At 38.3% G+C, this 20,941-nt stretch overlaps 1 protein-coding gene across 1 annotated transcript in view; it reads right to left on the reverse strand.

Moving 5' to 3' along the window:
* grk6 (G protein-coupled receptor kinase 6) overlaps positions 1–17,533 on the reverse strand; it is a 30,523-nt gene extending 12,990 nt beyond the window's left edge. Inside the window, exons 1-2 of the mRNA XM_010870960.4 lie at positions 17,310–17,533; positions 6,871–6,966 (exon numbers count right to left, since the gene is read on the reverse strand). Coding sequence (XP_010869262.1) covers positions 6,871–6,966; positions 17,310–17,361 — 148 coding nt within the window. The 5' untranslated portion in view covers positions 17,362–17,533. The remainder of the gene's footprint in view (positions 1–6,870; positions 6,967–17,309) is intronic.
* Positions 17,534–20,941: the final 3,408 nt, after the last annotated feature.

Consider the following 20,941-nt stretch of genomic DNA (forward strand, 5'->3'; position numbering starts at 1 on the left):
AAACCGCTGGCAACAAATGTGAGTACACCCCTAATTGAAAATGTGAGTAGCGGAGTACTTCTTGGCTGCTTTTCTTTCACTATGTGGTCCAACTCATCCCAGATCTAAGTGGACTGAGGTCGGGTGAGAAACAACTGCCTTCAGAAACAACAGTAACTATTGGAATTGAATGTACATTTCTTGTAGTACACAAAGGAGTTTCATAGGATTCATTTGGAGTCCTGCATTGTTCACTCTGTATATTAATGAAATCTGTACCTGTGTAGGAAATTTTACATGTCATTTTCATGCTGACACAGTATTACAAACACCGTGGGATTTGGTTAGATGAAAACCTGCCTTTAAAAATACATTAGTGAGTTAGTGAAAAAGCAAAATATTCAATATTTTTTATTTTATAGGAACTGCTAAAATATTGTGATGTACTATGTATGCATGCCTCAGCGTCTGTACTCAGCGTCTGTACTCAGCATCTGTACTCAGCATCTGTACTCAGCATCTGTACTGACATCTCTGGATGCAGTGTATCATTTGGCCTCATGTTTAATCACTGGTGCACATTTTCTCACACATCACTGTCTATGATGTACTTCCATTGGCTGGGCTAGACATTGGTTGATGTTTCAATAAAACGGTCTAGTATAAACATGCTTACAATCTAACCAAGAAAGGCAGTTGGAAGAACAGCAGTATCAAACACACTCTCAAGGCTGGATAGTACTGGAGGTACCGAGCTGGGCAGTGCTAGAGATTCAGAACTGGGCAAAACTGCTTTTGAATACTTTGCCCCACATGGAATGCCATTCTGTGACCTTAAGTTAATCGTTTCCAGAACAGCACAGACTAGTAGAACACAAAAAATCAACTGTTCGATGCCACCTCCGCAGGTTTCAACATTAATGATGGCCCGCAGGCCTGGGGCCATTAAGGCCTAACGTTGGGCCAGTACACAAAGACAGTCACTTACCCAGTGCTCAAGTTCCCCATTTAAATTCATAGTATGGTATTAAAACAAGGAAAAAGACCCGATAGCCACAATAAAATGTAGAGAATCATTGATGCTTTGGATATTTTTTGCTGGGCTCGTTAAGATTGATGGCATAATGAATTCTACTAAGTACCAGGACATATTAGCCGAAAACCTGGTTTCCACTGAGATTTAGCTGTGGAGGGACCTTTCAGGGGAGGCTTCATGAAATATTGACTGTATGGTGCCAATACATTCGAAACCTGTTTTGCAGAAGAAAAGAAAATACCCGATAAAATGTTTTGTGTTTTACAAATGATTGTGTTGTAATTAATTTACAAAGCTCACCGTTATGTTTGAGCCCACAACCTGGCTTATTGTTTGAGCTCATACATGACTTGTGTTGGTTTGTTTATTCTTTGCTTTCACCTGTGCTCAATTTCATGAAAGGTGCCAATACTTCTTAAGTTGACAGTACATGTAAAAAAAATATATCTTTGAATTGTCTGAGTGGTCTATATTAAATTCACGTAATTTAATATTTAAAATAGCAAACTTCTGAAATTAAATATTGGTTCAGAATCTCATAAAATATCAAAAGGCATTCATTTTGCTGAACAACTCATAGTTCAACCTCCGGACTTCTTTCCAACAATAGCCTCTATGTGCGCTGAGGTTGTCTTAAAGCATTAACGTTATGGTGAGAATGACACAAACCATTTCACAACCCTATCCGTCTTTGTGTTGTACAATAACCTTGCACCACATGAGCCATTATATTTATACTTAAGCTATACATCAGAAACAAGCACTGAAAGCAACATACCATAGCCTTAGGAAAAGGGCTTATTAGCGGCTAATAAATCTGATATTTGCAATTCAAATAAGCAAGATTAATTTAAAAAAATTCAAAACAAGACTTTATTGTGTTTGTGTGTGCCAGGGTGTGTAGGGAGAGATGAGACCTTATAGCAGGCCTTATAGCAGTCCTGTTTTCATCTGAGCTCATTTTAACAGCCTATTCCATGCTTATGTTAAAACTGTTTGTGCCTTACACTTATCATTCATTGCTTCAAATGGTCAATTTTCAAGAATAGCGAGTATGCATTGCCCTTTTCACAGTGTGAGAACCCATGACTATGATCTATACATTTTTCTCGGTCTTTGCGTTCCCTGCAGAAAATGCCATGAAAGCACTTGCATGAAGTGCAGTTTTCACTTCCTGATTGACGCAGGTTGTGTCATGAATATTAACTCACTGTACTGTTAGTCTCCATGTGTCCTAACCTCAAGTCTACTTCACCTGCATGTTTCCTACCATTAGAACAACCATTTCAAAATGTAAACACGGCAACCCTGTCTGAAAAAAGCTCAGATGTAGCCCTTTCAGCCAGCCTGTAGATCTAGCTGTTTTAGCTTCAGGCTAAAAAAATATATATTTACAATTTCTGTGTACTATCAATGTGTCTACTGTATGTATGGAACGCCGCCATGAGAGCTGTAGTCATAACTCACAAGGCCCTTGGCCAGAAGGAGCCTCGGCCAGCGATATGCATCACAAACTAATCTCCTGCATTATGGAGACACATCACGACGATGAGGACATCATATGATTTCATTTAACCTTAGGGGATGTTTGTTATTTTGGGATTAGCCATCAGCTCAAGACTTACTGCTTGACCGTCACCTGTGGAGTGAAGACGGCTATTCTTAAAGATTGGAATGAAATTCACTAAATAATTCTGCCATTATGAACAATAGGTCTAAGAACTAAAGTTGCCACAACCCAACCACATGAAGACAGATTTTGTCAAGAATGTGCCAACTTGCTGTTACATGTATCAACCCGCTCCAAATTGGGAGTTGAATGAATCGATAGACTTGGAAACAGCCATCTCATCTTCAAAATTCAGCATTAAGTTACCAGTTGTGCCATCTATTTTAAATCTGGTCAGAGAAAAGGGAGGATGGGATCAACTGGGGATTCCTTGTCTCTACGCCCTGAAGTGACTCCCTGTGGACGTCCACATGCCTGCAAGCTTTGCAAAGGGGGAGGCAAGTAGGAGAAAAAGTAATGAAAGAAACCCTAATCATCTTTAATGAGTCTTCATAGCATGTCTGCGTCACAATTCTCCAGTTATTTGTTATAAAAAAATCCCCAGAATTCGTTTTATAACCATTTTTCTCCCTCCTCCCATTCCATTAAGTCCAATTAACGCTTATAGCCTTGTCTCATCGGCAGACTCGGTAGACTTGAAGGAAAATACGGGTCCTTTTTGCCTCGTTCAACCAGAAAATTATTGCCAGCACCTACACGATTGGAGGGTATATTCGTCAACCAACAACCACAACTGAGCTTGCAGGCGTCCAACCTACCACAAGGCATCGCTAGAGTGCAACAAGGCAAAACAGCTTCTTTCCAACAACAACCCCACCAACTGTGAAATTTGTGGAGCCAGTTTGCATCAACACACGTAAGGCCCCTGGGTACTGTTGCTAGGCCATGGGCTCTGCACACTTCAGATGGTAGTTTGTATAAATCTAACTCAATATCGTCAAACTGTTGAAGAACTATATATATATATATATATATATATATATATATATATATATATATATATATATATATATATATATATATATATATATATATATATATATATATATATATATATATATATATATATATATATATATATATATATATATATATATATATATATTCAAAACAGACTATTTTCACAGTCTTTTCGAATCAACATTTTACAAAACTTCAATTGTCGGTAGTGTGACCTCACAACAGAACAGTGTGTTGTTCTGTATCCACCTTATGTTTGAAGCCAGTGCCTTATAAACCTTGCCACCATTTTCTTTTTCAACGTCAGAGTGAATTCAAGCAAGCGTGCGAGTCAGCTTCCTCTTTCTGCCCAAGCCACAGTTTCCTCTGTGGTACAATTGAAGTACGGTTAAACTGTCTGCCTCTGCCTCATTGCAGAATAACAATAAAATGCACTCAGCATTAACTGTGTAAACAGGATTCATTTCATAATCATCCCAAACCCATCTATCTGAAAGAGTGAAGGACGAGAGAGGTTTCTAAACCTTTTATGTCACTATAGAGAGGCAGCCATCGATGCTGCTAAACTATCGGAAACAGTTGAGAAAAACAGAAGTTACCAAAGCAGCGTATCTTCATCATTCACGTGTTCCACAGGATGCAAGGCAAACCCCATGATTACAAAACGCTGTACCCTGATCTGCATTGGTATGACTTCATGTTCGTCAACTACAGACCATACCCACTAGCAAAATATATAAATATGAGAAGGTAAATTAAACACAAAGCCTATGCTGTTGTAGCCAAAAGTACTGGTACACTTGCACTTTCTTTAAATAACTCAAATTATCAAAAAGAATTAGCATAGAATTCAGTGTACACAATAATTAATTTCCCTTCAATATTACAGAAACATTGTTTATTCAAAACCTAGTACATCCTTTTAAATGAAAAAACCAAAACACATGTCCTTGACAAAATTGACAACCTAGACTAAATAATTGGTAGCACAGACTTGGACCAAAATAACTGCAAATAAAAACGCTCTATACGCATTGATGAGCTTCCAGCATCTCGGTACTGTCAGTTTGGTCCACACTTCATGTGCAAACTGCTCCAGTTCTACCAGATTTGAAGAGTGCCTGTTTTCAGATATCTCCACAGGTTTTCAATGGGATTTACTGCAGATGTAGCCTCATTAATGACCATTTCCAAACAGTCTGGCATTTTGTCTTGAACTATTCCTGGTTGCTTTTTTAAGTCTGTGTGTTTGCTATAAGACTCAAGACCGAGAACCAGAATTCTGACACTAGGTTTCCTTGTTATTCTCCTGATTTCCATGTATAGGTTCAAGGCAATCAGTCCCAGAGGAAACCAAGCAACCTCCAAAAAACGATGAACCTGTTTGACTGTTCTTTTTGGAAAGCCCTTGGGTTTTCTGTAAACATAGAGATTTGTACATAGAGTGCTTAGAATTCAATAATTTGGTCTCATCTGTCCACAAGAGATTGTGGCATGTTTAGGTGGGCTTTCTTATGTCTCTCTGAGCAGTGGGGTCTTCCTGTGTCTCCAACCATAGAACTCCTTCATTTAGTTGGCGACAGGCGGTGCAAGTTGAAACTGCCGCACATTGCGTCTGAATGTCAGGTTCAATCTCTGTGGCAGTTGATCAAAGTACTTCAACAACACATTTCAAAGAATCCTTGGCTACAAAGCTTTGATCAAAGTGTCTCTTGCAGCCACATCCAGGGAGGCTGACTTCAGTGATATGGCTCTTAAACATCCTGATAACATAACTTACGCTCATTGTGGTACAAGCAGTGACACAAAACCGGAAAAGAAGTCCTTTTGACATTCATATTGTAGGCAACTGCAACTCACCTCCGGTGAATTCAATTCCAAAGCAGGATGCTAGAAATCACATAATTTCGATCTACTACTAGAAGGTGCAAATAACATTGTCCATGCCATTTAAGCCTTTATTTGTGGAATAAACAAACACTTAGTAAGTTATTCAAATTCTCGTTTTTGGTCAAAATGCAAACCAAAGAAATACTTGTGATTGAATTGAATTTATTGAATTTGTTTTCTTGATGAAACAGCGCATTTAAAGTGTAAGGGCAACAATACTTTTGGCCATGACTGTATAGGCTTCTGTGTGCAAAAGATTGCCAATAAGTAATGGACTTCCTAAAGATATAATAGGATAATTTCATAATCACTCTTGATTAGATAATAGGATAACTGATGCATACATGCTTACTGTCATTAGGGGATTGGGTGGGGATTTCATCCCTGAAATTTACTGTGTCCAGCTGCACATTAAATCAGACTTTTTTCCGGTTTTATTTTAACACAGTAATCCAAAATATCCAAATGAACATAAAATTCAAAAGAATTCTGACAATTAATTAAAATAAAAACAGTAAAATACCCTATTTGGATAAGTGAACACCCCACTGAGGTAATACTTTATGGAATCACCTTTTGCTTTAAATTACAGCCTTGAATCCCTTTGAATACGTCGCTACTAACTTCGCACACCTGTGGACAGGGCAATATTTAACCATTCTTCCTTGCAGAATTGTTCAAGCTCAGTCAAATTGCCTGGTGACCACTTTCACTTTCTTGTGCTTCAGCCACTGTACAGTTGCTTGGGGTCATTGTTATGTTGAAATGTGAACCTTCCCATTTTCAACTTCCTGGCAGAAGGCTGCAGGTTCTCCTCAAGAATCTGTCTGTATTATGCACTGTCCTTTTTTGAGAAGTGTTTTATTTTATATTTTTTCAGCCTCCCATGGAAGCCAGATTTGTGGCACACTTGTGATATAGCGGTCACATGCTCACACTGACCAGTTTTTGCCATAAAGGCCTGAAGCACCTACAACGTTGCCATTAGTTTCTAGTTAGCTTCTCTTATCAGTGTCCTCCTTGCCTGGTCATCCAGTTTCGGCCCATCTATATAAGGTCTGGGTGGTGCCATATGCCTTCCACTTCTTAATAATGTTCTTAACAGTGCTCCAACGGATGGACAAAGCCTTTGAAACATTTCTATCCATCCCGACTTGCGTCTTTCCACAACTTTTCAGCCCACAGTGGATTCTTTGCTTTGAATTGTACTACTAATCAGGAGTCCTCTATGAACAACTGCTTTGATTCAGAAATAATCAAAATTACTACAACTGATTAGAGATGGAAGCCAATTAGCTTAATTTGTGATCTGGGCAGTGGTTGGTTATACCTCAGCAAGTTTGCAATTGCAAATTCGAAGGTGTGGGTGTTCACATAACCCAAAAAAAGTTTTTTTAGAATTGTATTTTAATTTGAGAGAGGAGAGGAAGTGTACCTGTAGTTTGCCGAAGCTCCTCGCACAGGCTGATGTGGGGGAACTGAAGCATCTGTTTCCATTTCTTGCTTTTTCCTTTTCTGTTACCACCTCCACCTGAAAAAAGAAGAGTGGTTGATTAATCAAACAAAGAGAAAATTGAACACAAGTACCCCCTGATATGATTCCGAATATGCAGTAAATTAACCCTTCCTAAGCAGTACTTCCTAAGCTAGCAGAGTGACATCTATATAGCAGCAATGCAACAAGATTCCTGGTGAATATGTTTGAGGGGGTACATGTAGCATGAGGAGATATATGAAATGTAAGTGTCAATTTATACACCAGTGAACTGCTTGCTTTTGAGAAATACGCATTTACTGTTTCTGTATCTCTGTGCATGTCCCATTCCTTTTAGATAAGACCAATTTTGTGCATGGACATGCATTTACATTTCTTTACAGGTCTACACATGTACATGTCTCCACACTAAAAGTACATTTCAGCACATTTCAAGATCCTTGATAGTTTTGGTTTGCGCTTGTGTACTGCCATCTTCTCAGACAACACGTTTTCAATTGGATTGGAAGTCTGGGAAATGAGATGGCCTTTGTAAAACACAGATTTTGTGATCCTGCAACCATTTCTGCGTCGATTTTGATGCATGTTTGGGATGATTTTCTTGAAAGTTAAAAGGTCCATCCATGGCCAAGCCTTAATCTCCTGTCAGTCAACCAGGTTTTCGGCTAAAATATCCTGGTCCTTAGTGGAATTCATTATGCCATTGATTTTAACAAGAGCCCCCGAACCCCTAGAAACAAAACATATCCAAAGCATGACCCACCATAATATGTTCCTGTGTGTATCACATACATTTCCTTGTATGCCGTCCCCTTTTGACGCCAGAAAGACACATTTTTGTTTCATTTGAACAAAACACACAATTCTAGTTGTAGTTCCAATAACCTTTGGCAATCATTAGACACTGCAATTTGAATGTTGGGCTCAGTAAGGGCTTCTTTTTTGCAACTCCTCCAAAGAGCGGAAGGCATCAATACAGTTCTTGGGAAATGAGACCAACTGAAATTAATTTCATTACAGGCGCCAGTTTTTTTGGGTTTCATTTTAAACAGAGGGGCCCAACATAGGGGGACCCAATACTTTTCAAAAACCAATGTTTTCCAAATGTACTACATTCGGGTCTAACGAAATGATTTCATTGTAATGAAAGTATAGGACCCAACCCAAAACATGACTCATTGATTGTGTCGTTCATCTTTCGCCTTCACTTTGCTGAATTGTCATCAAAGGTGCCAGTACTGACTGTATGTGAGTGTAAAGCAAAGATACTGGGTTTAGTCAGATTCTGTATCTGCCTCATCGGGAGGAAGTGCTACTTACTAAACTAGCACCGTGACACCCTTAACAAGTGGTGCATGGTGACTCAGATGTTCAGTTGGTCTCAGCTGGTGTCACTATTTTGAAGGGGTGAGTGTAATGCAATTAAGAACATGCAGGAACACTCTAGTTAGCTCGAAAGGTTGCGCTTGGGGCCATCCTAGAGTTAACCTCAACTAACTTTGATCGTTGTCATGGAGGCCGATCACATATGTCAGCCAAGCAGACGTCCTGAGTTTGGTCCATGTGCAAGGCAAATGACAAGGTTGTACTTCCTAAGCTTGATGTCTGTAACACATACAGGAAGCCTTGTGCTGCCCATGAAACACATAAAAGGCAAAAATATGTTTCAGCTCCCCTAAAAAAAAAATTCACGATAAAAGGGCTATGGTGGTCATTAAGAAAAGGTTATCGTAATATAATGGCCTGGAGTACGTCAAAACATAATTAATTCATTTGTTAGGGTATCAACGGTTAGGACAACTGATACCTAACCACAATGCTAATAAATAGCCAACATATTTTGACCCAGACACTGCCTTCGAATGGCGAATGTTAAAAACCCGACTATGAGACAAAATTACAGATCAACGTCTTTGGACCAGAAAAAGCCAGTAGGACAACAAAACCTAGACTTCTCACCTTCCAATATGTTGCAGAAAATGGCGTGACATAAAACCATATGTGTGCTTATTAGAGAGACAACACAATTTTTCTGCCCATTACTCTTTCCCTCCAGGGGCCCAGCCCTGCTTAAGGATCCACTATTGCCTGCCTTCCTGCCATTTCCCACCACCAGGCCTGTGGGCTGCAGGAGCCCTGGAGTGCCCTGTTGGCCTGACGTCTCTGAGACACACGTCACATGCAGCAGCGTTCACACAGCGAGCAGGCAGAATGACTGGTCCAGGTGGGAGGCCCTGCTGCTCTCTCCGTATTAGAGAAGCTGGCTTGTCAACATGCCGTCCAGGAAAAGGCCCTATGGCTGAGTGTGTGTCTGTGTGAACCAGGGCCATGAGCACAGAGAAAGGCAGGATGTAGCGATATGTAGCCTAGCTAGTAGCTACTCGTGGTTTTAGGCAACAAATATGAATATGATCTTTGTTGGCTAAATGCTTGCTCTTAAAAATACGCTTTGGAGAACCAAAATACGTTTTTAGACACTCTGTAGAACAAAACCCCCTATTGTGGAATAACAGTGTCAGGATCTAAAAAGTGCACCCACCATGCACAGGTGATCATAACAATAAATTACTCTAAAGACAGCCATGTGGCTACTTAAATTAAATTATGTATCATCACACGGATGAAATGAAGAACTAGATTTCACTGCCTTCCAATAAACTCTTTCACATGAACACTGTCCATATCATATTATATATATAAATTACGAGTAAGTCCCTCAGTTGCATGAAAGGAACATCTGGCTGAACCATTCTCATTAATTGATTTAAAATGTATTTTTCTCTAAAAGAGTGGACACCCACAACAATTGATTTTTTTAATGCCTTTGCCTCAAGCTCTCAGTTGTTCCATGTACTCACCCAATTTTATAACGTGGAGCCTGATTGGTTTTCTTCCTCTGTGACTGTAATTTGCGTAATGTAAGATCTATGAAGGCACATTGCTGATTGGCTGATGAGTGGAGACCAAGACTAGAAATATTTTTTATGCCATCTATAAAATTTGGAAAGAAATGCACAAACTTCTACACACTGAAGGAAGGTTGTGGAGCTAAAACATTGGTGTACACTGCCCTGATAAGAGTAAAAAATAAGAGTAAAAAATATGCCAATAAAAGTAAGCTCTATTTGACACCTTTGTCTGTAGTGCAGACATATACAACCTTTTTTCAGTGTCCGGATGTATCGTTTTTTTGTGCACAAACAGAACTTTTAGGAGTTCGCAATGGTACCCTTATGATTTCTTTTTCCAGGGGAGCAATGAGGAACTTAAATAATATCCCATATACCAAGAACATTAACAGTAAAGTAAACAGCAAGTAAGTTCCTCATCTTCTGTTTAAAGTAAGTGCCGGTTTAAAAGCCAGGGGGGCAAAAACTCTCTCCTCTGCCATCCCTGCTTTCCTGTCCAATAAAGCTTTATATATTTATTTATTTTATTATGGGTGCTATTGTTGCCCTATGCCAGTGAGAGTGAGCCTTCCAAAACAAACATCAATAACATAACCGAGATTCAATACAAGGCTACCCATTATCTTCATGTACTTTCACAAGTACAACAACAGACCTCGACCCCAGTAAGCATCAACGCAACCATCATGCCAAATGAAACTAGTCATTGGTAACAGTAACTACAGTATAATAAACAAAATGGAACGCAGCATAGGCCTAGGCCTGGTGCCTATGCTGTAAAGTTGCTGGGTGGGGAAACCAGCTCTATTAGTGAAATGAGGAGGAACTTGATGCCATGCCCAGTAACATTTGCTATTCAAATAGTGGTTGACAGTAAACATATTAAGTGTGGCTAACAATGTTTTATTACAACGGGAAGTAGACAGGATGTAACAGAGACAGGGAGCACATTGTTTATGACTATTGTTCATGAGAGATTTACAAGTTCAACTGTGTAATGTCTGTGTAAAGTATATTACCACTGACAGAGTAAAAGAATGAGATACCTCCCGCGTTAGTGCAAATGCAAAGACAGATAGACATCAGTAAGGAAATAATAACAAACACCATCAAGAGTGGAAACAGTACTGGTACTTCTGCTAGAACACAGTATTCGGGTGAATCACAAGAACTGTGTCTGATTTTCAGTAATAACTAAGTTATTATTCCCCATGTGGATTTGAACATACCACTGCACCTGGCTGATTACCGAGTCAACTGACACGTTTACAGAGCATTAGTTAAGGTACCCATTATGGTCTATTGATGGTTTTACATAACATAAAAAAATATTTTCAATAGCCCTTTTTACTTTGCTGAAATATCCTAGAAATGTTTTCCTAACATTAGTTACATCATTGCAAAAACCAAAGAACTATATCCCAATGTTCTGAGTGCAAGGTATTGCAATAACTTATATTCACAATACATTTTAGTGGGAGATTATGACATGATAGTTTTAACAACATTCCCTAACATTACTCAGCAATCAGGACTATGATAAATTGAATTTGTTCAGAGAAGAAATTACTTGAAAGTTCTAAAGATGGCATTTGAGTCACCTAATGAATATCTGAAAAGATTCTGGCAATATTGAAACTTTCCCAAATGAATGGAACATTCTGTTTATGTTGATGAAGATAACCAAAACAACATGCAGGAAACATTCCTCCAAGACTCTCATGAAGTTAGTGACTTACTATACTCTCATGAAAGACTCTCATGAAATTATTAATGAGTAAGTCAAATTATTCATGAGACTTACTATACTCTCATGAAAGACTCTCATGAAAGTATTCTTACTATACTCCTAGAACCTATATAAATAATGAAATGTTAAAACAATATACATTGTATTAAGAAAACATTGCTGAAGTACCTTTATCAACATAGAAAAAAGATTCCAGTCTCATATGAAGTCTTTCCACTGACATTCTAAATAGATAAGATTCAACATTATTAGCTGTGATTATTGATCGTTTTAAAAGTGGCACAGTTGAGTGAAAAAGGGTCCCTGAACATGATGTACCATGTCAAGAACACTACCGGTCAAAGGTTTTAGCTCCTGTAACGTCTTTGGAGGTTGCAGGACACTGGCACAGAGGTTTATAAAGAAAAGTAATTCAACTAAAGACGCACATGAAAACCTAGCAACATGACACGTCACATGGAACAATGATCAATCAAGACACAGGAAAACGGGGAAACAAAATAGGGAAGTGATAAGGGGCAAAAGAGACACAGGAGGCAAGACTAAACAGGACACAGGTGACATCAATCAACATGCTAACAATTCCTAAAGGTTTCCCAACTTTAGTTGATTACTTACAAGCCTTCTGTCTGTATAAAAGCAGTGTGGGAACAGACTTTGTTACAACACCCTCTTAAGCATTATTTTGACAGTATAGTACTGCAGGAAGTAGTGTATTGGGAATAATGGCAATATTAACAAAGGAAGACAGATACACTTTTAAGGGTTTCAATGGTCTGTCTTTCCTTCAGAGATATTTCAACGAAAGCCGAGGTGCCAGTGAGTACAGTTTCCTACACCATCAAAGTGGTGGAAAGAAGAAGAGGTCTGGCACACCAAAAGCCACAACATAATCACAAGACAAGTTTCTGAGAGTCAACTGCTTGTGTGATTGTTGTCCTGTGAGCCACCTGCTTCAAACCCAGCTTAACATGGGTCAAAGTAAGCATGTCTCAGTTTTAACAGTGAAGAGAAGAGTTCAAGCTGCAGGTTTGACAGGTTGAGCAATAGTAAGAAAGTCATTGCTAAGATGGCAAAATAAGAGAAAGAGGCTTGAACATTTTGAAATATTCAGTTCATGCAGGGTTTTTGTACACAGTCGACTATGACAAAGTATGGTTCCTCAGTTTGTGACATCAACTGTCAAACATGGAGGAGGTCTGGGGCCCTTTTGCTGGCTCCAGGGTCTGACTTGCACAGAGCGAGTGGCACCTTGAACCAAAATGACAACCACAATATTTTGCACCGCCATGCAATATCATCTGGTGTAAGCATAGTTGGTCAGGGGTTCAACCTACAGCAAGAAAATGACAAAAACGTATCTCCAGGCTATGTCAGAACTGCCTTAGAAGAACAAGACAACCAGCTTCAAAACCCTGGAAAGGACAGCCCAGTCTCTAGACTTGGACCCCATTGAGCTGGTTTGGGATGAACCTGGCAGAAGGGTTAGGGCAAGGTGACCTACAAGTGCAACGCAACAATATGAAAAAATTGAGGTGTTCTAAAACTTTTGACCCGTAGTGTATGTGCCTATTCATGCTCCTTGTCATCAAAACTTGCTTTCAAAATTGGAATTGTATGGCTTATTTTGGGTATAATAGTGGTTTTATTTACAGATCACACACATAAACAATATATTAAACATCTAAAATGGAAGGTTCACACAGATATTTTGTTATTTGCAAAAGTCAGACAGAATATTAAAAACCTGCCACACCATGAATTATTTGCTGCTTGTCCTTTATATGGAAGTTATGTGAAAAGCATTTCGGCGACCTAGGCAATTCATTTGTTTTCAACAACAAACCTAGTAAAGTTTTGCCTCAAGCTTCTTAGGAACGTTTACATAATGCTGAGGCAGCATTCTTGCACTACACTCCTATGCGCTGTGACTTTAAGGTCCTGACGCACAAAGCACAATTGGGTGAACCAATCAAGTTTCAGAGAAGATGCAAATCCAGCTATATTGTTTATGCTCCCAGACAGGGAACCTAAAAAAAAAAAACTATAATGCTGTTAGCTGTATGGATCAGCAGAACTAAAATAATTCCTCATGCTAACTTCCAAAAAGCATACCTATCTACATTAACAACAAACTTTATTCTCAATTTGAAAGTGATTGTTTGCATTCAGATCAACCTTCCCTTACAGCACAATTGCTACACTTACCCTTCTGGTAAGTGGTGAGTATATTACGAAAGCATTTTTGGAATATTTAAATATATATACATATAAGAAAGCGATTTAGATGCCACAATGATTCCCTTCACTACTCAGTGCTTGTTTTCACAGAAACTCAGTGAATTCAATTTAACTGAATTCACTGAATCAAACAGGAAATGACCAAGGAATTTTGCTTGCCCCTATCTACCACTGTTTGTCTATGGGTTTGAGAGGATGGCGTCGCAGAGATGGTGCACCTTTTCCAATTGACAACAGAAGCCAATCTAGCTTCTTTTTAACAATAGAAACTCTGCATTTTAGAATGTGCTTCTGTGTGCACCAATATATGCTGTGATTATTCCTTTGTTACTGCAGATATTTTATTACTTCAAACAAACACTAGCAAATCTACAAGCTAAAAAGACTGTAATGTTAATGTTCCAGCATTTCTAAAAGAACATTTTCTTTTTGCGCTTTACCACACATTGGGCGCAGTGCAAATCATATGAAGGCCCTAAAATAACCTTGAGTACGCTATTTGGGGTGGGCGGCATGGATGGTAGAACTGTTATGCCAATATAAAGGGTCGTTGTAGACAAGTACCTACTGTCTAGAACAACGCAATTTACAATGAGATTCAAATGTAAATTTTATGTTTATAAAAAAAACAGTTTTTGTCTTAGGGACAATGTCACTGTAGTTACTTGAAATCATTTTGGAATACTTGAATAGATAATGATTGTATAATAACGATTTTTTTCATCTGAAGACATTTATTCGTTAATTGTATTGCTCTGAAGTTTAATGTATTTGTGAAATACGGCCAAATTAACATACTAAAGGATCAGCACAATAGAAGCCCAATAGTTACTCTAGAAATAAATGGTTACTATTCCTAGAGTTCTGTACTCCTTTTTAAATACATTTCATTGCAATTAATGGAAGAAATTGATATATTGTGATATATACCATTAACCTCCAACATTTTTAATATACTGTGATTTCTTTTGTCCATCACCAAGCCCAAGATTATTTTTACTGGGTATCGTAATGGGGACGTAATAGAGATTTCACCATAGCAAAGTAAACTAAATATAACCCAGTCAAATCAAACCTTTGAACTAGCTCCATTTTAATTTATTTTATATACTTATAAACACACCCACACATACTTCTTCTACCTCTAATATTGTTACCATTGATGAAAATTGGCACAAAGGCCGTGAAAAATCAATAACAAAAAAGACGCAGCAAAAGAACCTCATACTTACAACAAAACATGATGGCTTCATCAAGTACCAGAAAGTCTTTGCCAACAACCTGATTGCTTTTTCCAGAAGCTTCAAACTAGGCCGCCTTCTGGCAACATAATGACCCCAAGCAGACATCAAAATCCTCAAAGATATAGGCAATGGAGTACAAAACTCAATTTCTGGACTTGAACTCTATTGAAAACTTGAATTGAAACAGTGTATTACGGAATGGTTTAACACCCCTTCCAAAGCCTCCAATATCATGTAAAAGGTACAGAAAAAGGCTCATTGCCATTATCCTTGCAAGGGCAGTGTGCATACAGCATTGAAAACATGGAGTCAATAATCAGAACAACATTTTTAAACAATGGTATTTGAGAAAGAACATCCACAGCTCTAATAAATTAACCATATTAAAGGGTTCTGTGTAGAGGTTTTATGGGTTTTGCCGTTTGGTTCTAGACAGAACCTTTTTTTAAGTGTACACATTTGGATTTCGATACATACAATGTTGTACCATTGTACTCCTTGGCATTGAGATAACTAACAAATGACAAAAACCTCCAATGACTGTTAAAAAAAATCATTAATTATCAACGGCAACATAGGAAGAACATTTGGGGAATGTTTTGTGAACCCTGATATTCACATTTTAAGAATGTCATCCCAACGGGACACAATTTGTGTTTTGGTTAAACAATGGTTTTACGAACAAACTACATGTTTAGGGAACTTTACTGATAAGTAACTGATTCGTTTAACATTACAGGGAATGTTTTCTGCACTAAATCAAACATTATGTTAGCAAAACTAGAGATTTTGTGTTTTGGGAACCTAATGTGCAACACTGTTCTCCTAAAATAATTAATTAAATGTTTTGGGAACTTATAAAGAAATAATATACACGTATGTGAATGTTTTACTCCACACCAACCTTGCATTATCATCAGCATAAATGCAGATGAATGCAGATTACAATGACAGACCAGAACAGAGAGGCAAACATGACAAAGTCTGTATAATGTACTCTATATTGCAGATCTAATGCTTCTCTATTAAACAGAGATAGTACATGGAGTCTAGCTAGAGACGGCAGAGTGGTACAGTATTGATTCTACCAGGACATCAGTATTATGAACACAATCCTATAGGCTATCACTCATACATAAAGTTGCCTAATTTCATACTTTTGTTTCCCATTATAAACCACTTCACAAATTAAAAGCCTATTTGATGATTGGAAATATTATACAAATGTACATTTGTTTAAATCTGACTATGATATTGGTGTTCCCTATCAAAAACTAAATAAATTGATTAAATAATTTTACTGTATATATGTAAAACGGTCATATATGCGAGAAGGTCACATTTAAAACGGTCATATCTGCTAGAAGGTCACGAGTGCAATGAAACGCTTACAGCTAGAGTCCGATCATGAGCCTGGGGTCAAAAAGTGTATGTCGAAATGTATTAAATTTGAATAAGAGAAAATGTATTCCTGAGTGTTTGCACGGTTTGAATTAAGTAGGAAGAAAGTACAATCAAAATATTTATATAGATAGGCCTATATTAGACAGAGGGAGTAAAATGTTGCTATTGTTGCCATTTTGTTTAAGAAAGATACAGTTATGACAATAAAACATGTTATATCCTATTGCCGTATCTGCAACAGATACACCACTTGTCAATAGTAGAGATTAAAGTGCTGCTTATTTAGTGGTAATCTTTGTGTTTTTATCTCACAAAATGTCTAGGTTACATCTTTACACCATGCCAATGTTTACAACCTGCAACACCACATAATCTCGCTATAGCACGGCGCGCACTGACGCTCTCTTTTTCAACAAAGATTCCACAAATGCTTGTCTACTGCCGTTCCTTTGTGATGACAGTAGCTCTTTTGATTGAAAATTGAAAACCGGATTATGTGCAACATGCTGTTTCGACGATGACATGATGATGCTGCATGTAGAAAGCAGAACGCAGTCAAAGTGTCGCGCAGTCAGATTGACAGTGCCATATTTTATGTACCCTAAACACCGATACATATTGTATAAAGAGGGACACAGCACATGTGATGTTAATAGAACTACATTAACGTTCCAGAAATGTTGCAAGTAACAAAGCGCTGCAGCAATCACACAGCTCCTGTCTACGGCCTGAGCTTCCTGGGGGAATCCCCTGTTTATGAGCCGTTACAGGCGGTGTAGAGAGCGGAGCTGTCAAGATTGTCATCTGTCCCTGCGCTCCAAAATCACTTACCTTCTCTTGCTTTTAACAGGACGGTGTTGGCCACGATATTCTCGAGCTCCATGTTTTCCTGTGTTGCAGGCTCGGCAGGCCCAATCTCGTAGCCGGGTTGGCAGTATGTCCTCCCCCACCCCCCCAAGGCGGAATATTTTAACCCTGAATGACTCTCGGTTCTGTCGTTCGCTTCCCCCAGTATCTCCGCCCCGTTGCTTGAAGCTGCTTCGATTCCAAACCCGGCAATGTTGTGTTTACCACTGGACCCCGCCCATCACAGGCAACGTCGTTTTTTCTTCTTCTGCCATAACCACGCCCTATTAATACCACATGTGGATAAAAATGTATATTAATGTTTAGTACCCATACGGAAAATAAATATTATTTATAAATATTTTTAAAAAATATTTTTAAAACATTTTTAAGATACATTTAAAAATAACAAAAATGGCCAATTCATGTATTTAAGGAAAATGTAATTAATATATTTAGAAGACATTTACATATATATTACCAAATGCAAATGCATTAATACAATACATTTTCAATACATTTGGAAAATATATTTCCGAATACCTATTCGGAATGTATATCTACAAAGCATATTTCAACACCTAAAATTGATGTAATCAATATGTCACTAATGATGAACATTTTGAAAGTGTAGTTTGTATATTGAGGTCTGCTGTGAAGTGATAACATATGACAAGTCTTACATGAATGTAATTTGGACTGTGTACATTAATTGTTTTTAAATACATTTGGACAAAATTAAACTGTATTTTGAATAAAGTTAAATGTATGTATACATTTTTAAATTACATTTCATAATAATAGGTGAAATAAATGTTGATGCCTGAAATTTATTTTAAATAAAGTTAAATGTATTCGACATATATTCATCATACATTCATACATCATACATGCCTTTTTCATTGCAAAAACATTTATTTTCCGTTTGGGGAAGTATCTAGTATGTAGGGGGCAACTGGTAACACATTTTGGGGGAGACGCATTTTCCCTGGTGTTGGGTGAACAGTTTAATACCATGTCTGAACAGAGAAAATCAGCGTGACAGATGCGTTTTACAATAAACTGATATTTTCCTTGGTTATGAGGACATCTACAGGCAATAAACAATCAAAATCAAGTTAAGCTTGTGTCTCATAAAAAATTCCTAAAGATTTCCTAAGTAAAAGAAAAAAAGAAACATTAGACGTGTAAATTCATGCGTAGTGTTATAAGCCAGGCCCATGCCGGATTCACTGTAATCTTAGCTTGTATCCCATTTAGTTCACTTGGATTATTCTGTTAGATCCCCAGGTCGTCAGTCCTTATTTTTAATTAAAGTGTTTTATACTTGCTTATTTTATAGATATATTATGTTCCCTGATTATGTTGTACCCTATTAAAATTAACTCTGATTGCTTTAAATTACAAGTAGTAGTAATTAGTCAGTGGTAGTAAGTTTTGTGGTTGAGTAGTGTTTAGGCTTGGTCTGAGTGGAATAATAAGAGGGGCCCACAAGAACATTTGTCATATCACTGAACAAAAATAATTACCAACAAAATGATAACATGAATTAGCATGAACTATCATTATTCATTTGCTTCATGTATTTATTTCATCATTTCATAAAAGGTCTACAAACTGATGCAATGACAGCAGCAGCGTAAAGAAAGGGAGAAGATAGTGATCTAGGTGAGACAAGAGTTAGTGGCGAAGTCTTGTAACTGTAGAAACACATTTCTTTAGCGTAATACTAGCTCCTGTCAATCATGCTGGATAAAACTTGCTTAAATAAAAAAGCAGTGTTCCCTGCCAAAATGAGTGGAGCAATTTCCTGCCTGGTTAGCCTTATCTTTGGACGAGCCCCAGTGTCTCCTGACCCCTCGTCTCACTCCCCAGTTTTTATGATGGAATAATATATGTGCCGGGGACTAGGGTCAGTCTGAAATCTATACTGAGGTACCCTGATGCTCCTTTGAAATTTTTCTGCTCTTCTGTTGAATGTTAGGAGTTCCTTTGGCCCTAACCTCATTACTATGATGCCTAACCTTAACTGTAATCTAACCCTAACCTTATTCCTAACCCTAACGCCAGTACCTTCATGCCTAACTTTAATCCCAAGTTAACCTTAATCGTTGACCGTAAATGTTATTTGTAATGAGGCGTTTTTCAGTTTCAACTGATTACATTTAAGGAGTAACATAATGGCAAAACGCTAAGGACCAACATAATGGCAAAATGCTAAGGAGCAACATAATGGCAAAACGCTAAGGCGCAACATAATGGCACATCATTAAGGGCCAACAACACTGGAGAAACACTTACCTAAAGGAGTATTAGGAACACCATACTAATACTGTGTTTGACCCCCTTTCGCCTTCAGAACTGCCTTAATTCTACGTGGCATTGACTCAACAAGGTGCTGAAAGCATTCTTTAGAAATGTTGGCCCATATTGATAGGATAGCATCTTGCAGTTGATGGAGATTGGTGGGATGCACATCCAGGGCATGAAGCTCCCGTTCCACCACATCCCAAAGATGCTCTATTGGGTTGGGATCTGGTGACTGTGGGGGCCATTTCAGTACAGTGAACTCATTGTCATGTTCAAGAAACCATAAAGGGATGGACATGGTCAGAAACAATGCTCAGGTAGGCCGTGGCATTTAAACAATGCCCAATTGGCACTAAGGGGCCTAAAGTGAGCCAAGAAAACATCCCCCACACTATTACACCACCACCACCAGCCTGCACAGTGGTAACAAGGCATGATGGATCCGAGTTCTCATTCTGTTTACGCCAAATTCTGACTCTACCATCTGAATGTCTCAACAGAAATCGAGACTCATCCGACCAGGCAACATTCTTCCAGTCTTCAACTGTCCAATTTTGGTGAGCTTGTGCAAATTCTAGCCTCTTTTTCCTATTTGTAGTGGAGATGAGTGGTACCCGATGGGGTCTTCTGCTGTTGTAGCCCATCCGCCTCAAGGTTGTGCGTGTTGTGGCTTCACAAATGCTTTGCTGCATACCTCGGTTGTAACGAGTGGTTATTTCAGTCAAAGTTGCTCTTCTATCAGCTTGAATCAGTCGGCCCATTCTCCTCTGAGCTCTAGCATCAACAAGGCATTTTTGCCCACAGGACTGCTGCATACTGGATGTTTTTCCCTTTTCACACCATTCTTTGTAAACCCTAGAAATGGTTGTGCGTGACAATCCCAGTAAATGAGCAGATTGTGAAATACTCAGACCGGCCCGTTTGGCACCAACAACCATGCCACGCTCAAAATTGCTAAAAGCACCTTTCTTTCCCATTCTGACATTCAGTTTGGAGTTCAGGAGATTGTCTTGACCAGGACCACACCCCTAAATGCATTGAAGCAACTGCCATGTGATTACTTGATTAGATAATTGCATTAATGAGAAATTGAACAGGTGTTCCTAATAATCCTTTTGGTGAGTGTATGTTGATAGCAGAAAATGATTGCATACTGAACGGAATTGCTGTTTGCCAATTAGTGGTATATGACCAAAATGTTTGTCCTCTCTAGGTTTCTTCCTAGGTTCTGACCTTAGTAGGGAGTTTATGATGTGCAAACATTTTCTTGAGGGCCACATCAGCCTAGAAAATTGACATATATTATA

The sequence above is a fragment of the Esox lucius genome, chromosome 7 (genome assembly GCF_011004845.1).
Source record: "Esox lucius isolate fEsoLuc1 chromosome 7, fEsoLuc1.pri, whole genome shotgun sequence".
In the NCBI taxonomy this organism is placed as follows: Eukaryota; Metazoa; Chordata; class Actinopteri; order Esociformes; family Esocidae; genus Esox; species Esox lucius.